We start from the raw sequence: 17,574 nt of genomic DNA on the forward strand, positions 1-17,574 counted from the left end.
AGGCTGTAAGCTCGTTGTGGGCAGGAAATTTGTCTCTACTGCTATATTGTACTCTCCCAAGCGCTTAGTCCAATGCTCTGCACACCATAAGTGCTCAATAAATATAACTGAATGAAATACAATTGATTGAATGAACGAATGGGAGGAGGGAGAAGGGACAATGACGATCTGCCGCATCGGTGATGCAGAGAAGGTTGTTTTTAAGGTGGGGAAACGTTTGACGGCTGAAGGGGCGAGGGGGTTCTGCGGCGGTAGTGGGGAGGGGCGCCCTCCAGAACAGAGCACACAATCCCAACAGTGACCTCACTGTCATGAAGATTCCGGAACAGGGGTCGCACCCACCCATTCGAAAGATGTAGTAGCGAGGCGGAGAGGACCGCTGGCAGCTGGCGACAGGCCCCTCCCCTCCACTCGGCCCCACTGACCGCTAGCTATCATGGAGCTGGAGGGCCCCAAGGGTGCCTCCACACGCTTCCACCAGCCACACATGGAGAGGAAGATGAGCGCCATGACGTGCGAGATCTTCAACGAACTCCGGCTCGAGGGGAAGCTGTGTGACGTGGTCATCAAGGTCAATGGGTTCGAGTTCAATGCCCACAAGAACATCCTGTGTAGCTGCAGTTCCTACTTCAGGTACCAGGGCCCAAGATGGCCTCAGTTCCCGCCCCCGCTTCCAGGGCAGTCCCAGCCCCTGCCCACCGGAGGAAACGGGCCCGGGCCTAGTCGACCCCGGGTCCGTGGGGTGAGTCTACGTCCCAGCTACCGTGGGAGCGCGGCCCGATCTGTGGGGAAAGGCCCGAGTCGACCTCGCTGGGGGAGAGGCCAAGACAGTGAGGGAGAAGGAGGCCGGACTGGGCTGGAGATAAATGTCCCCGGGAGGGATGGCATGAGAGAACTCCCTAAGTCTGGCCGGAAACAGCACTCTGGGCCAGACCGGAGAGAGGATCAGTTAAGGGTGATAGAAGGGATGGTAGTGGGTAGAGAAGCAGCATGACTTAGTGGAAAGAGCAGGGGTCTGGGAGTCAGAAGGACCTAAATTCTAATCCCGCCTCCACCACGTGTCTGCTGTGAGACCTTGGGTAAGTCATTTCACTTCTCTGTGCCTCAGTTACCTCAACTGTAAAATGGGGATTTTAAGTGTGAGCCCTATGTGGGACAGGGACCGTGTCCTACCTGATTAACCTGTATCTACCCCAGTGCTTACAACAGTGCTTGGCACATAGTAAGCACTTTACAAGTACCATAATTATGATTACTAGCGCGTAGTGGGGAATGACAAGATTGTTGGGCAGGCCCACTGGATGGAGAGTCAGGGGGTGTTGGATGGACTCTGCTGAGTCCCGGGGAAGGAAAAGGATGTCTCCACATCGACCTCACACCACCACCTCCCCAGCCTTAATCACTTCCTCAGTACACTACCCGTGTTCAGGCTGCAGAATACTTCTTGGGGAAATCCAGACACTAGGTCGACTTTGAACACTTCAGACTCATCTTTGCTCGCTTTAACTCTACCTTCTCCTCCCTTCAGCAATCCTCCTTCTCCTCCCTCATCGGAAATCACCAAGTATTCCAGATCTTCCACAACCCTCCTGACGCCCCTACATTCTAGCCCTTCGCTAGCCCCTGATGACCTGCCAACCACTTGGTGTACATAAATGAAACCAACGGGGAGCTCCCCACGGATCTCCCCCTCACTTTCCCAACTTCTCCTCGTACCCCCATTTTCATTTTCACATCCTTCTGGGGCACTTCTCAAGAGGAAAATTCTTGCCTGCTTTCAAATTCTACCTCCTACTGGCACATCAAACCTTATTCCTCATCTTCTCACAAACTTTCCCACCCACCCTCATTCCCTCCTTGACCACCATTTTCCACCATTCACTCTCTGACAGCTCCTTCCCTTCCACCTTCCCACTTGTTCATGTTTCCTCTATTCTAAAAAAGCCTTTTCTGGATCCCATTGCACCTTTCAGTTAACACCCTGTCTCCCCAATCCCATTCCTCTCCAAACTCCTTGAACGGGTTGTAAGCCAATCTTGCTCTCCACCCACTCCCTCCGTGACCCACTTCCCTCCACTGAGACTACTCTCCCCAAAGTCACCAATGTCCTCTTCTTTGTCAGATGGACTCTGCCCAATCCTACCTAATTCTCCTCCACCTCTCAGCTGTCTTTGATACTGTGGATCACTCCTTGTGGTTTTACTGACACAGTTCTCTCATGGTTCTCCTCTTACCTCTCAACCCACTCCATTTCAGTCTTTTTTACCAGTTATTTCCTCTGTCTCCCATCCCCTTGCTGTGGGTGTTCTACAAGGCTCTGTCCTAGATTCTGTCTTCTCACCATACAGTCACTTCCCATAATTTCTAACAGATGCTCTATTAGACGCTCCCGACCATTAGCTTTAAAACAGTCAGCTCTCTCTCCTTCCGATTTGTCCACTCCCTTCTTCCACAACACCCCAGCTCATACTCTTTCTCCTCTCAAGCCTACTTGCTGTGCCTCATTCTCTTCTATTTCACCATTGACCACTTGTCCGTCCTCCCCCGCCACCAGCCTGGAACTCCATTCCTCCGTCCATCTTACAGCCCTCTGAAATCAAAACTCCCCTAGGAGGCCTTCTTTGGTTGAGTTCTCACTTCCCCACTTTCTTTTCCCAACAGTCATTTCAGCATATCTCAGTCACCTAAGCACTTAAGTACTCACATCCCTCTGGAGTATCAATCATCCAGTCAATAGTATTTATTGGCTGTCAACTGTGTATAGAGCACCATACTAAGCCCTTGGGAGAATGCAATTTTTTTTTCTACTTGTGAATTGTTTCAAGGCTTGCCTCCCCTGCTAGACTGTAGGTTCCTTTAGGGCAAGAGACCCCATCCACTTATTCTACTGTAATCTCTTAGGCATTAGTACAGTGCTTTGCACACAGTAGGCACTCAGTAAATGCTGATTGGTCACAAGGGGAGAAGTAGATATTGGATGGTCTGGGCTGGATCACTGGGTGAGTGAGGGATGGAGAGAGGAGGGTCAGGCGTGTTAGATGATCCTTGCTTGGTCACTGAGGATTTCAGGAATGGAGAGGGGAGAATTAGTTATGTTAATCTGTTAATCTGTTAATTAATCTGTTAATGTGTTAATTAGGAGAAGCAGTGTGGGTCAGTGGAAAGAGCACGGGCTTGGGAGTCAGGGGGAAGGGTTCTAATCCCCGCTCTGCCACTTATCAGATGTGTGACTTTGGGCAAGTCATTTAACTTCTCTGTGCCTCAGTTACCTCATTTGTAAAATGGGGATTAAGAATGTGAGCCCCTCGTGGGACAACCTAATTACCTTGTATCTGCCCAGCGCTTAGAACAGTGCTTGGCACATAGTAAGCGCTTAACAAATACCAAAATTATTATTAATCCACGCTGGGTGACTGGGGAAGAGTCTGGGGAGAGGAGATTTAGAGTCCGTGCTGGGTTACTAAAGGAAGAGTCCAAGGGTGGAGCAGGAGAGCCAGAGGTGTTGGATGGTCTATATTAGGTCACTGGAGGAGAGCCAGAGGTGGGGAAGACCAGGGACAGGACAGGGAGAGCTAGGGGTGTTAGAAAGTTCATGCTGGATCACTGGGGGAAGCACGGAGATGGGAGAGCCAGACGTGGGAAGGGGACAGACAGGCATGTGGAAGATGTGAGCCAGGAGTGGGGAGTGGAAAGCGGTGTGGCCTAGTAGAAAGGGCATGGACCTGGGAGTCAGAAGACCTGGGTTCTAATTCCAACTCTGCTACTTGCCTGCTGTGACCTTGGGCAAAGTCATTTAACTTCTCTATGCCTCAGTTACCACATCTGTAAAATGGGGATCGAGACTGTGAGCCCTAAGTGGGACAAGGAATGTATCCAATGGGATTACCTTGTAGTTATCCCCGCACTTAGTACAGTGCCTGGCACATAGTAAGTGCTTAGCATGGTGTAGTGGATAGAGTAAGGGCCTGGGAATCAGAAGGTCCTGGGTTCTAATACCGGCTCCACCATTTGTTATCATTACTTATTCAAATGATAAATACCATTAAAAAAAGCCGTTGGTGGGGATGGGAGAATCAGGAGTAGGGAGAGGAAAGGCAGGGGTGGAGAGGAGAGACCCAGGAGTGAAGGTCCATCCATCCCCAACTACAAGAATGGGCGACCAGCACCCGGTTCCTCTAAACGGGCCCCCCGTTGGAGAGCAAGCCCCAGGACGGATGAGCCCGGGGTGTCGCTCAGGGCCTGACAGGCCGTGGGCCCGCCCCGTGTCCGACTGCAGAGCTCTGTTCACCAGCGGCTGGAACAACACGGAAAAGAGGGTTTACAACATTCCCGGAGTCTCCCCGGACATGATGAAGCTGATCATCGAGTACGCCTACACCCGCACGGTGCCCATCACCCCGGACAACGTGGAGCGCCTGCTGGCCGCGGCAGACCAGTTCAACATCATGGGCATCGTGCGCGGCTGCTGCGAGTTCCTCAAGTCGGAGCTCTGCCTGGACAACTGCATCGGCATCTGCAAGTTCACCGACTACTACTACTGCCCAGAGCTGCGCCAGAAAGCCTACATGTTCATCCTGCACAACTTCGAGGAGATGGTCAAGGTGTCGGCCGAGTTCCTGGACCTGTCCGTGATGGAGCTGCGGGACATCATCGAGAAGGACGAGCTCAACGTCAAGCAGGAGGACGCCGTGTTCGAAGCCATTTTGAAGTGGATCGCCCACGACCCTCTCAACAGGAAACAGCACATTTCCGTCTTGCTGCCCAAGGTCGAATTTCTCCGGGCCCTTCCCTGCCTGTTTCCCGCCCCCCTTTCCCCGTCCCACCGGGAGGGCCGGTTCCTTTCCCCGTGGGTGCTGGAAAGGGGAGGGGGCCTTGCCCGCTGGGGGCCCTTCCTGACTGTTTGGGAGAGGCATCCCGGAGAGTCAGGGAGTGGCAGACAGCACCCACATAATGGGGGGAAGTCTAGCGCCTACTTCCCCTCTCCCGCTCTGAGGGCAGAGTCCACCCGCCTTCATGCAGGGGAGCGTAGGACAAGGTCGGGGGGTTGGGCGAGGGTCCCTGCCCCCAGTGTGAAGCCTCACTGCAGAGTGTCCTCTGCCCTCAGAAAGGCAATCCTGAGCAGCCCGACTAAAGCGGGCACCCGAGTTCCCCACACCTGAGTCCCGGTTGCCATCCACTGGGGTAGTCAGGGGCATGGGGATGGGGGTCCCGCCCCGGATGCTTGCCTCTGGCCCACCGAGGGTCCCGAGAGACCCAGCCAGGGCTAGAAATGGACCCTCCCGGTGACCGGATGGGCCCCTGTGGTTCTGACTAGGACCTTCTCTCGGCCCCTATCCGGGCCCCACCGGGACCCCATAAAGCACGTGCCAGTGTGTAGAGAAGTAGGGGGGTGGGGGGCCACTGCCCAGGGACCGCCCCCAGAAAGCAGCGCCTCGTTTCCCACCGCCACAGGTGCGCCTGGCCCTAATGCACGCGGAATACTTCATGAACAACGTCAAGATGAACGACTACGTGAAGGACAGCGAGGAGTGCAAGCCGGTCATCATCAACGCCCTCAAGGCCATGTACGACCTCAACATGAACGGCCCCTCCAACTCGGACTTCACTAATCCACTGACCCGGCCGCGGCTGCCCTACGCCATCTTGTTCGCCATCGGCGGCTGGAGCGGCGGGAGCCCGACCAACGCCATCGAGGCCTACGACGCGCGGGCGGACCGCTGGGTCAACGTCACATGTGAGGAGGAGAGCCCGCGGGCCTACCACGGCGCTGCCTTCCTGAAGGGCTTCGTCTACATCATCGGCGGCTTCGACAGCGTCGACTACTTCAACAGCGTCAAGAGGTTCGACCCGGTAAAGAAGACCTGGCACCAGGTGGCCCCGATGCACTCCCGGCGCTGCTACGTCAGCGTGACGGTCCTCAGCGACTTCATCTACGCCATGGGCGGCTTCGACGGCTACGTGCGCCTCAACACGGCCGAGCGCTACGAGCCCGAGACCAATCAGTGGACTCTCATCGCCCCCATGCACGAACAGCGGAGCGACGCCAGCGCCACTACGCTCTACGGCAAGGTAAGGCGGCTGGGCCTCTGGGCCCGCCGGTCCTCTCCCCGAACGTCTCTGACCCAGATGTCCGACTACATCAGCCACGCTGACGGGGGCCCTGGAGAGAACCAGTGTGGAGATTCTGCCATTAAAGGGGTCTTGGCTGTTGGCTTGTCCTTCCTTCCCCATCAAGCCTTCTCCAGAGGCACTCGTGGAGGGCACCCCCATCCTCACGAGGATGTATGTATACACTACGGCGGGTGAGATGGCTAAAATGGTTCGGGAGAACAGCCAGTGATCTGGATGAGCCTCCGGCTGGATCATCAGCTTCTGAGTGAGACTGACTCCCCTTCCTAATTGGAGTCTCGAGGGGATCGGGGAGGGGCCACCCGGGCTGGAAGTCTCCAGCCTCGAGGTTAAGCCATCTGCCCGGCCGGTCCTTTGAGGTGAAAAGGCAAACGATGATTCCGGATTGGGCTGGGGATGTGGCTTCGCTTGGCCCTGCCGGCGGGTTCCATCCCTCAGTCCGAGGGAGGACCCGGGCCCGGCTGTCCCTCAAGATGAGGGGCCAGGTGGATCAGGGGAAACGATGGTGCTTTTGGCCTGGGACCTGGGATCTGGGAGACGACAGGGAGAAGAAAAGGCAGTTGGGGAAGGATGTTATTGGAGTCCCTGGTCCAGGAGCCCCTGTAGGAATCAAGCCTAGGGATGAGGGCCAAAGTAGGGGAAAGGGTCTCAGTACGATCGAAGATCCTCCCCCTGCTACCATAGGTGGTTGGGTTTGGGGTGGGACACATCCTTCTCCTCTGAAGGGGGAGAAAGGGCGAACTTGACCAGCCCAAGAGACCCTGCCCCTCGGGGCCTTGTGTGTCCATGAGGCAGCGAGGGGTCTCTGGCCGGCCCGGTGCCGAGCCCTGTGCTCTCTGGCCCTCAGGTGTACATCTGCGGGGGCTTCAATGGAAACGAGTGTCTGTTCACGGCCGAGGTGTATAGCACGGAGAGCAACCAGTGGACTGTCATCGCTCCCATGCGCAGCAGGAGGAGCGGGATCGGCGTGGTCGCCTACGGGGAGCACGTCTACGCGGTGAGCTGGAGGAAGGGCGGGCCGGAGGGCGGTAGGGGCCGGGGAGGACCAGCGGCCGGGTCCGGCCGCACCTCCCCAACCCCAACCCCGTCCGGTCTGGGTCCGCAGGTGGGGGGCTTCGATGGCGCCAACCGGCTGCGGAGCGCCGAGGCCTACAGCCCCGTGGCCAACACGTGGCGCCCCATCCCCACCATGTTCAACCCACGCAGCAACTTTGGCATCGAGGTGGTGGACGACCTCTTGTTCGTGGTGGGCGGCTTCAACGGCTTCACGACCACCTTCAACGTGGAGTGCTACGATGAGAAGACCGACGAGTGGTACGACGCCCACGACATGAGCATCTACCGCAGCGCGCTCAGCTGCTGCGTGGTGCCGGGCCTGGCCAACGTGGGCGAGTACGCCGCCCGCCGTGACCACTTCCCAGGCCTGGCCCTGCGGGACGAGGTCAAGTTCTCTGCCTCGACGAGCACCCTGCCCGTCTGAACCCCGCCCACCTGTCTAGTAGGGAATAAAGAGTCTAAGCAATAAGGGTTAATGCTTTTTTTTCCAATAAACACACTACTTGAACCTTAAGGAGACCTGGAGAGTGTTCCACCCGAGGGACCCGGGTGGGCAGGGAGGGAAGCGGGGGAAGTAGGGAGGGTAGGGCCCGCTCCGCCGAGCCCCTCGTCTGACCCTAGCGAACACGACTCAGGCAGTTAGAGAAATAAAGTTTATTTGCACAAACCAACATCTGAGAACCACGGAGTCGGTAGTGAGTACACGCCATGAACCGAAATGCTGGCTCTCAGCAAGAGCCCCGAACCGAGAGGCCCGTCCTCCGGAGTGGGAGCCAGAGCAGTTGCCGTGGAGAGCGCTCCGGGCTCCTCCACGTGCCGGCTGGGGAGGTTGAGGGCCTGGCAGAGCCCACCCCGAATCCACACAAAACAACAGCCATATCCATGGGCTAGGGACCCTCGGACGGGGGGACGCCCCGCACTAGGCTGCCTCAGCTTGAAGTGCAGATCTGCGACGGGACTCGCGTTCTCATGAGGGCTGTGGCCACGCCCTGCCCCAGGACCGTGCACGGTGACCACAGCTGCCCAGGAGCTCTCGGTGGGAAGCCACAGTCTGGTCCCAAGTGCCCCAGGGTAGTGGTTCTGAGGTGATCCCGGGGAGGGAAAAGCCGGCAGCCTGCCCCCTCGGCCAGGTCCATCCCGGGAGTCGTCTCGGCCTGCTGGGACATGGTGGGCCACGGAATCCACTGCTGAGGGAAAAGGAGGGGCCGAGGCGCCCCCGGGAGTTCGTCTGTGGCCCCGTGGTGGCCTCTGTCCTCCCAAGGAGGGGCTCAGGCCGGAGTGTGGGCAGCAGCCCCAGGGCCTGCTTCTCAAGGGGCAGCAAATGGCTGTGGCTACGGTGGTCCCAGTGAGACAGCGGTGAGCACAAGGCCCGAAGAGGCCGGCCACAGCTAGCCTGTGACCGGAGCGGCGTGGAGTGTTTCAGACAGATTACTGAGCTACACAAGACAAGACTCACACCCACACGCATGCACACAGAGGCACATGCATGCACATACATGTGGTCCAGGAAACCAATTGTGAGATTCTAGGATGGGGAAGAGGGGTCCCCCCAATCCCCTGCCTCCGCTCCGTTTCGTACTAGGAGACAGGGATTTTTGGTCCAAACACACAGTGTCTTCACCCAACCAGCCCAAGCTCATCGCTACAGCTGAGTTTGGCGGAACGGCCGGCTGTTCTGACCGTTCGGACTGGTGGTCGGGGTGGGGAGGGAAGGAGCCCCGAGGGGAGGTAGTTCCGCAACAAGGTGCACACATGCATGCCCACGGTTACCAGGCTGACCCACCTGGGGCTTAGGGTTGATGTTCCTGTGCCCAGCGTGGGCACAGCGCCACCGCACCCAGGTGTTTTTGGGGGGAGGGGGGTGGTGGGGAAGCAGGGGAGTGAGTCTATTCCCCAGCCCAGCAAGTCTTGGAGATGGAGGGAGGGAAGAGGGGAGCAGCGCCAAAGGGGGACAGTGAGATTAAATCTGCCACCTTGCCAGCTGGGTCACCCACAAATTTAAGTGCAGGAGCCAGGGGTACTGCCAAGGCTGGGCAGTCCCCCCGGCAACTCCAGGACTCCCTACCTACCACCACGCCCACTCTCTCATGATTCAGTCCTGGATTCAAATCCGATTTACCCCAGAAACACCCTCCAGCCTACCAAGAGAACTCCTTCTCGCCCTTGCCAGCAAGGGCCATAATGGATCCCCTTCACGGGTCAGTTTGAGGAACCCGGCACCCAAGATACCGCCATGCCAGGGAGACACAGAACTGAGAGAGCCCCCGAGGCTCCCTCACAAACCATGCCGATGGAGCTCTTCCCTTCCCCACAGTCATGGCCTGGGCCATAACCGCTCTAGAGGAAACTGAGACCCTCAGGGCCTCCACCCAGGAGTAACAGGAAACTGTGGCCCCCGAGGTCTGGTAAAACAATTTGGGTTCTAAGGCAGAGGCCTGCGGCATCCTTCGCCAAGAATGGGCAGCCACTCCCCCTGCTGCCCAGGCTCCCGGCTCCCTGCCCCCTTTCTCCTATTCTCAAGGGCTGGCCATAGCCCGATCCCTGGTTTCACCCTGCCCCTACCCAAAATCTGCTCCAGTGGCGGAAGGCTGAGGGCTTGGGTCGGACAGCTCACTGACTCGGACAAAGGCCTACGAGCCAACCTCGGCCCAGAATTGTGCTTCTCCTTCCAGCCTGGAGGCAGGTGCCTGGGGGTGCCCGCTGGAGGCTAAAGGACCCTACACTCCAGAAGGCCCCTTTGTGACTAGGTGGTTGTGCCACAGGCCGGGAGCTCGTTACTCTCTGGAAGCGTTGACTCCTTCCCGCCTCCCGGGACAAGGACTGGAGGAGAACGACATCTTCTAGCTGCAGGGGAAGAGGTCCCAGCCCGCCAGAGGTCCAGTCCCTCGCTTGCATGATGGAGACCCACTAGCCAGTGCCTGGGAGGCACGGGGAACCTGAGACCGGCTTTGGGGAAAGCTTCCTGAGGAATTCCAGGCCTCTGACCATTCCCACAAACGCAGTGGCAGCGTCGTGGCCGGAAGGTCCGTTAGCCGGCCAGCCAGAGAGCCAGCCCCCGGCCCCGCTCCAAAAGAGGTGGGGGTTGGGCGAGAGGCAGCGACGGATGCGATAGGCTGACTCCTGCGGCCGCTGGCGGCCGGGCAGACGGTCAGAACGGCGGCCCTTGGCAGTTACTGCCATTTCATCGGCCCCCAACTTGCCCCCCTGGAAGATCGAAGGCACCGTGGCTGGTTGATTGTCAGAGGTGTGTGGGAGGGGGAGGAGCGGGAGGGGGGCAGGGGTGGTAACACAGAGGGGGTGGATGCGGCTCGGCAGCAGCTCACCCAGGTGGTCTGAACCGACCGCGGGCTCTGAGCCACCCAGGAGTCTGGCTGCCTCGCCCGCTTTTCCGGCCTGCCTTCAGCGGGCGACGGTGGGTCCCTCAGCCGGCCGTCCCAACACCCGGATTCTCTCCTGGCCCGCCAGCAACCGGCTGAGGAACCCGGGTGCCGTCAGCGGCCGCTCCGGCTGGCTGCCCACTGAACCCGTCCTGCGTCCCTACGCCGGGGAGAGAGTACGAGTGCCAAATCCCCGCCTCGAGAAAGCTTTTCCCGCTCTCTTCCCAGGCCGTAAATGCCAGTGCCTCTGGACAAAGACGCCTACGGACCACTAGTCAGGGAGGCTGCCTGGAGTCAGCCCCGTCTGAGAGGTTGTGCTTCTCCTCAGCCCGAGGAGGGGGAGAGCCCGGTCCCCCTTGCCAACCCGTGCCCCAGTCCCTCCTCCATGAACAGTTAGAGGGAGAGCCAGGTCAAAGTGCAAATCAAAAAAGTCATGCTTAGTGCACGTCCCACCACAAGTAAACCCTTAAGACCAGAACCTCTCTCTCTCTCTCTCTCTCTCTCTCTCTCTCTCTCTCTCACACACACACACACACACAACCCCACATACGCACGCAACGTGCAAACACACAGTGGAGACGGCAGAAAGCGACGAGAGCAAGCCGCACCCGCACTTCCCCCAGATGGCATCGACAAGCAACGGGGGTATCACTGGAAGGGGCGTCCGGACGCCTGCACCACAGACCCAACCCCCGGGGTCCAGAGCCCAGCGCCCTCCCCCCCGCCGCCCGGGGTCAGCACTCGATCTGGGAGCGCGGCGTCCTGCGCAGGTTGAGCGCGTGCCGGTGGATCTCCTGCATCTGGCGGATGCGGTCCTTCTGCCAGACGAGGTTCTGTGGCATGGGGTAGCGCTGGGCGCCGTGCAAGCAGCGGTAGGGGATCCTGACGGGGCAGGCCGTGGCCCGGCAGCGGGGCTGGGGCATGGGCGGCAGCAGAAGCCAGCGGCCCCGCTCGGCGCAGTAGCGGTAGGCCTCCTTGCGGTACTGCTTGTCGACGTCGTCGCTGTTCTTCCAGCCGCCGATGACGAAGACGTCGTCTCTGTAGTAGCAGACGGCGGCCCCCTCGACGCCCAGCACCTCCGGAGGCAGGCTCTCCAGGATCTCAGCCGAGGGCCGGGTGGCGCTCTTCCGCCGGGCCTCCTCGCGGTCCACGGCGTAGCTCCGGGGGCAGCAGGAGGCCGTGTGGTAGAAGTTGGTGCCGGCCACGGCGGCCTGGAAGAGGCAGTAGTTGTCCAGGAGCGGCAGGGAGTCCACGTCCTGCCAGTGCCGGGTCTCGGTGTCGTAGCGGGTGACCACGGCCCGCAGCCCGTCCTCACTGTCCCCGTCCACGGGCGTGCGGGCGGCCACGTAGACGAAGCGGTCCTCCAGGGCCACCGCTTTGACGTCCCGCAGGATCCGCGGGGCCGACTCCAGGCTGTGCCACTTGTCCTGCTCGGGGCTGTACACGGCCACGTCCTTGAAGCCGGGGCTGAAGTTGCCGTGGCCCCCGATGCCGTACAGCTTCCCTTTAACCTCCGCGAGGGCGAAGGAGTGCTTCCGCGTCGTCAGGTTGCAGACCTGCTCCCACGCGTTCCGGTTGGGCTGGTAGCGCTCCACGGTCTTGGCGAAGCCGGGCTCCATGGACCCCGCCACGTAGACGTGGGACTCGGTCACGGCCACCGCGTGCCCGTCGAGGTGGTTGTGGATGTGGGGCAGGTTCACCCAGCGGTCCTCGGCGATGAAATAGCCCACGCATTCGCTCAGGTAGTCCCCGCCCTCCGACACCCCTCCGACGACCATGATCACGTCCATGTTCTGCCCGTAGCGGGGCAGGGAGGAGCCCTCCGCCGCGGCGGGGGCGAGGGGCGGCGGGGGGCCGCCGGACTGCAGGGCCTCAGCCCGCAGGGCGTGGCGCTCCACGGCCTCCGACACCAGGCGGGCGCAGACCTCGCTGCCGGACACCAGCCGCTCCGACTTGACCTGCCGCGTCAGGTAGGTGGGCCTCATCTGCGACAGGCGCAGCAGCTGGAACAGCTCTTCGAAGTACCGCTCCCTCTCGTCCGCGTTCCTCTGGACCCACTTCAGGACCGTCTCGAAGAGCACCTCCTCCGAGTCCACGGTGATATCCAGGTCGGACAGCCAGTCGCGGATCAGGTGGAAGGGCAGCGTGTAGAACTCCTCGTCCTGGATGACTTTGTGGAAGTTCCGGCGGATCATATCCGCCGCCTTCAGGGCGAGCTGGCTCAGGGTGTACATGTGGGCCAGGCTGTGGATGGCCACGCAGTTGGAGAGGTTCAGCTTCTTCTTGAGGAACTCGCCGCAGAACTCTTTCAAACGTGTCAGTAAGAACCTGAGGATGGGAGACGAGAGTCACTCGCCGGGATCCCCGGACGGTGGGTCCGACCGCTTCCTGCTGACCCGGGCCCGCCCAGCCCTCCCTCCCCCACGCCCCCGGTGGAAAATTGGTTTGGGAATGTGTGACATCTGCACCGAGACCCATCACGTGGCCCCGCAGCTCAGCTTGGTCGACTGTCACGTCCATCCGGCGGTGGACCGCCGTCCTCATGACCTTCCCCCGCATCGGGGGAGCTCTGTCTGGTCTCCTGCCCGATTAGTGACCCAGATGGATTGCTCACTTCCCAAGACGGACCCTCTCCCCCTCGAGCTTACACTGACCTCCCGCTGCATATCCCCGAGGGGAAGCATCAGTGGAACAAGCTGGGATCGCTCTGAAGACCCAGACCGGACAGAGCGAGTGACCAGTGGCGATGTTGGTCTAAGCCTATGGGCCCAGGTAAGTCGGGGGAATGGAGAGGATGCAGCATCACTGAGTGGACTGGGGGTTTCGGCAGAGTGGAGAGGATAATAATAATAATAATCATGGTATTTAAGCGCTTACTATGTGCCGGGCACTGTTCTAAGCGCTAGGGTAAATACCCAGTAATCGGATTATCCCACGTGAGGCTCACAGTTTTAATCCCCATTTTACAGATGAGGTAACTGAGGCACAGAGAAGTGAAGAGACTTGCCCAAGGTCACATAGCAGACAAGTGGCAGAGCCGGGATTAAAATCCAAGTCTTCTGACTCCCGATCCGGTGCTCTTTCCACTGAGCCAGGCTGCTTCCCTGGGTCATCGGGTGGACTGGGAGTTTCTCAACCCAAGAGCCCAGGTCGGAGGGAAATCCACACGGCCTCGACACCGGTTTGGGATCTGCAGTGCCCCCCGCTCCCTTCCCCTCATACCTTCGATTCCCGGGCCCCAAGACAGGTAAAGCCCCCGGTCCGGCGCTTAGAATAATAATAATAATAGTATTTGTTAAGCACTTACTCTGTGGCAAGCAGTGTACTAGATGCTGGAGTGGACACAAGCAAATCAGGTAGTTTCTATCCTACAAGGGGCTCACAGTCTCAATCCCCATTTTACAGATGAGGGAACTGAGGCCCAGAGAAGTGTATGGTTCATTCTTTCAATCGTATTTATTGAGCGGGGAGACAGACAACAAAACAAGTAGTCAGGCAACAATACCATCAAGGTTCTATTTACCTATTTTGATGGTCGAGATGCCTGTCTACTTGTTTTGTTTTCTTGTCTGCCTCCCCCGTCTATACTGTGAGCCCATTGTTGGGTAGGGATTGTCTCTATCTGTTGCCGAACTGTACCTAGTGTGGCTCAGTGGAAAGAGCCCGGGCTTGGGAGTCAGAGGTCATGGATTCTAATTCCGACTTAGCTGTGTGACTCTGGGCAAGTCACTTCACTTCTCTGGGCCTCAGTTACCTCATCTATAAAATGGGGATGAAGACTGTGAGCCCCACATGGGTCAACCTGTATCTACCCTAGCGCTTAGAACAGTGCTCAGCTTAACAAATACCAACATTACCTTCCAAGCGCTTGGTACAGTGGTCTGCACACAGCTAGCACTCCATATATATGACTGAATGAAGTGGCTTGCCCAAGGCCCCAGAGCAGACAAGCACCGAGAAGCCGAACGGCTCAGTGGAAAGAGCCCGGGCTTGGGAGTCAGAGGTCATGGGTTCTAATCCCGACTCCGCCGCTTGTCAGGTGTGTGACTTTACTTCTCTGTGCCTCAGTGACCTCATCTGTAAAATGGGGCCTAAGACTGGGGGCCCCACTGGGACAACCTGATCACTTTGTATCCGCCCCTGCTCCCAGCGCTTAGACCAGTGCTTAGCCCATAGTAAGCGCTTAAATACCATCTGTCCATAATCCAATAATAATATATTAGAGAGAAGCAGCGTGGCTCAATGTTAAGAGCCCGGGCTTGGGAGTCAGGGGTCATGGGTTTGAATCCCTGCTCTGCCACTTGTCAGCTGTGTGACTGTGGGCGAGTCACTTCACTTCTCTGTGCCTCAGTTCCCTCATCTGTAAAAATGGGGATGAAGACTGTGAGCCCCACGTGGGTCAACCTGTACCTACCCTAGTGCTTGTAACAGTGCTCAGCACATAGGAAGCACTTAAATACTAACATTACCTTCCAAGCACTTGGTACAGTGGTCTGCACACAACCAACGCTCCATAAATACGACTGAGTGAATGAAGTGGCTTGCCCAAGGCCCCAGAGCAGACCAGCACTGAGAAGTGGCGTAGCTCAGTGGAAAGAGTCCGGGCTTGGGAGTCAGAGGTCATGGGTTCTAATCCCGACTCCGCCGCTTGTCAGCTGTGTGACTTTGGGCAAGCCACTTTACATCTCTGTGCCTCAGTGACCTCATCTGTAAAATGAGGCCTAAGACTGTGGGCCCCACTGGGACAACCTGATCACTCTGTATCCCCACCCCCTGCCCCCAGCGCTTAGACCAGTGCTTAGCCCATAGTAAGCGCTTAAATACCATTTGTCCATAATCCAACAGTAATATACTAGAGAGAAGCAGCATGGCTCAATGGAAAGAGCCCGGACTTGGGAGTCAGAGGTCATGGGTTCGAATCCCAGCTCTGCCACTCGTCAGCTGTGCAACTGTGGGCGAGTCACTTTACTTATCTGTGCCCTCATGTATAAAATATATACATGTATAAAATGTATAAAATGGGGGTGAAGACTGTGAGCCTCAAGTGGGACCACCTGATGACCCTGTATCTCCCCCAACGCTTAGACTGCCCATAGGAAGCGCTTAACGAATACCAACATTGAGAAGCAGAGTGGCTCAGTGGAATAAGCCCGGGCTTGGGAGTCAGAGGTCATGGGTTCAAATCCCCCCTCTGCCACTTGTCAGCTGTGTGACTGTGGGGAAGTCACTTCACTTCTCTGGGCCTCAGTTCCCTCATCTGTAAAATGGGGATGAAGACTGTGAGCCTCACATGGGACCACCTGATGACCCTGAATCTACCCCAACGCTTAGAACAGTGCTCTGCATGTAGTAAGCGCTTAACAAATACCAACATTTTTTTTTTAACTTCTCTGTGCCTCAGTTCCCTCATCTGGAAAATGGGGATGAAGACTGTGAGCCTCACGTGGGACCACCTGTTGACCCTGTATCTCCCCCAGCGCTTAGAACAGTGCCCTGCCCATAGGAAGCGCTTAACGAATACCCACATTCTTAGTATTATAATATTCATTTTGTTAAGTGCTTAATACCCTTATTATTACAAGCGGCGGAGCGGGGGTTGGAAGCCATGACTCCCAGGCCCGAGCCGTCTGCAGTGCTTGGCCCAGAGTAAGCGCTTAACAGCTTAATAATAACAATGTTGGTATCTGTTAAGCGCTTACTATGTGCAGAGCACTGTTCTAAGCGCTGGGGTAGACACAGGGGCCTCAGGTTGTCCCACGTGGGGCTCCCAGTCTTCATCCCCGTTTTCCAGATGAGGGAACTGCGGCCCAGAGAAGTGAAATGACTCGCCCACAGTCCGCTGCCAAGCGGCAGAGCCGGGATTCGAACTCATGACCTCGGACTCCCAAGCCCGGGTTCTCTCCACCGAGCCACGCCGCTTCTCTCTAAAGTTGGTGTTGGTTATGGTGGTGAGGGTTATTCTATTCGGATGCTGAGGATGAGGCTCCCCTCCATGCCCGCGTCTTCCTGCCCTGCGGGCCGGTCCTGCGTGCGGGGGCAGGGGCCGCACCTGTCGGCCAGCTCGAGCACCTCGTGGACGCTGCCGGTGGAGACGCGGATGCGGCCGGTGTACATGTACTCGATGACGGCCTCCACCGTGTCGGGCTCGGGCCCGGGCTCGGAGCTCCACTTGCGCATCTCCACGCGGCCCGAGCGCGACTCGGAGAAGTGTCCCGACAGCAGCGGCGTGAAGTACTCGGTGGCGGCGGCCAGCACGGACCGGTGGGCGCGGAACTCGCGGCCGCCGCCGAAGCACAGGGTGATGTCGCAGAACAGGCCCTGGCGCCGCTGCTCGTTCTGCCTCCACGACAGCGCCGGGCAGTGCTCGCTGCACTCGAAGTCCTCGGCCTCGGAGCCCGCCTCCCCGCCGCCCGCCTCGGCCCCCGGCCCGGGGTCGGCGGGGACGCCGCTCCCTTCTCCCGCCGGCCCCGCCGCCTCGGCCCTCTCCATCTCCAGCGGCTGAGGCGAGGCCGTCGTGGCCGCCATCTTGCCACCGCCACCCCCCGGCCCGGCCCCCGCCCGCTCGGCCGTTAGCCACGCCCCCAAGTCCGCCCCCAACCAATCCCAAGCCCCCCAGCCCGCCCTCTCGGCCAATCACAAGCCTCTCCCCTAGACCGCGCCCCTAAGCCACACCCCTCGAGGGGCTGGGGTGGGAGGGCGAAGGGGCGGGGCGAAGGCCGTGGCGGCCCCTCTCCTCTGCGGAGCGGGGCATGCTGGGTAGGAGGGAGGGACGCGGGACGCGTCGCCCTGGTAACGGCCGTGGGGGCGAGGCGCGCATGCGCCTCGCCCCCCGCCCCTTTCCTCATCCAACGCATTCATTCATTCATTCATTCATTCATTCATTCATTCATTCATTCATTCATTCATTCATTCATTCATAATAATGATGATGTTGGTATTTGTTAAGCGTTTACTATGCGCAGAGCACTGTTCTAAGCGCTGGGGTAGAAGCAGCGTGGCTCAGTGGAAAGAG

The 17,574-nt window shown here is 58.6% G+C and overlaps 2 protein-coding genes across 3 annotated transcripts; one reads left to right on the forward strand and one right to left on the reverse strand.

The window, feature by feature from the left end:
- Nucleotides 1–320: 320 nt before the first annotated feature.
- Nucleotides 321–7,699, forward strand: KLHL10 (kelch like family member 10). 2 transcript variants are annotated; one of them, XM_029074631.2, is made up of 5 exons: nt 321–633; nt 4,277–4,766; nt 5,452–6,069; nt 6,977–7,126; nt 7,235–7,699. In XM_029074631.2, exons 1-5 carry the CDS (start codon nt 437–439, stop codon nt 7,607–7,609), a joined length of 1,830 nt encoding a protein of 609 aa, XP_028930464.1. In that variant the 5' UTR covers nt 321–436; the 3' UTR covers nt 7,610–7,699. The 2 variants fall into 2 exon arrangements, with proteins under 2 accessions (XP_028930464.1, XP_028930465.1); XM_029074632.2 differs by having other exon boundaries at nt 4,292–4,766.
- Nucleotides 7,700–7,824: 125 nt separating this feature from the next.
- On the reverse strand, nt 7,825–17,101 carry KLHL11 (kelch like family member 11). The gene is made up of 2 exons (XM_029075538.1): nt 16,612–17,101; nt 7,825–12,890 (listed from the first exon to the last, which is right to left on the reverse strand). The coding sequence occupies exons 1-2, from the start codon at nt 17,085–17,087 to the stop codon at nt 11,297–11,299; spliced, it is 2,070 nt and encodes a 689-aa protein (XP_028931371.1). The 5' UTR covers nt 17,088–17,101; the 3' UTR covers nt 7,825–11,296.
- Nucleotides 17,102–17,574: the final 473 nt, after the last annotated feature.

This window comes from Ornithorhynchus anatinus, chromosome 11 (genome assembly GCF_004115215.2).
Source record: "Ornithorhynchus anatinus isolate Pmale09 chromosome 11, mOrnAna1.pri.v4, whole genome shotgun sequence".
Taxonomy (NCBI): Eukaryota; Metazoa; Chordata; class Mammalia; order Monotremata; family Ornithorhynchidae; genus Ornithorhynchus; species Ornithorhynchus anatinus.

Excerpts from the sequence above, each read along its gene's own strand:
- KLHL10 (XM_029074631.2), top strand. The coding sequence starts at position 437 with ATGGAGCTGGAGGGCCCCAAGGGTGCCTCCACACGCTTCCACCAGCCA. Across the intron at positions 4,767-5,451 it reads TTTCCGTCTTGCTGCCCAAG|GTGCGCCTGGCCCTAATGCA; the intron begins GTCGAATTTCTC and ends CCACCGCCACAG. Across the intron at positions 7,127-7,234 it reads ACGGGGAGCACGTCTACGCG|GTGGGGGGCTTCGATGGCGC; the intron begins GTGAGCTGGAGG and ends CTGGGTCCGCAG.
- KLHL11 (XM_029075538.1), bottom strand. The coding sequence starts at position 17,087 with ATGGCGGCCACGACGGCCTCGCCTCAGCCGCTGGAGATGGAGAGGGCC. Across the intron at positions 12,891-16,611 it reads GTGCTCGAGCTGGCCGACAG|GTTCTTACTGACACGTTTGA; the intron begins GTGCGGCCCCTG and ends TCCCATCCTCAG.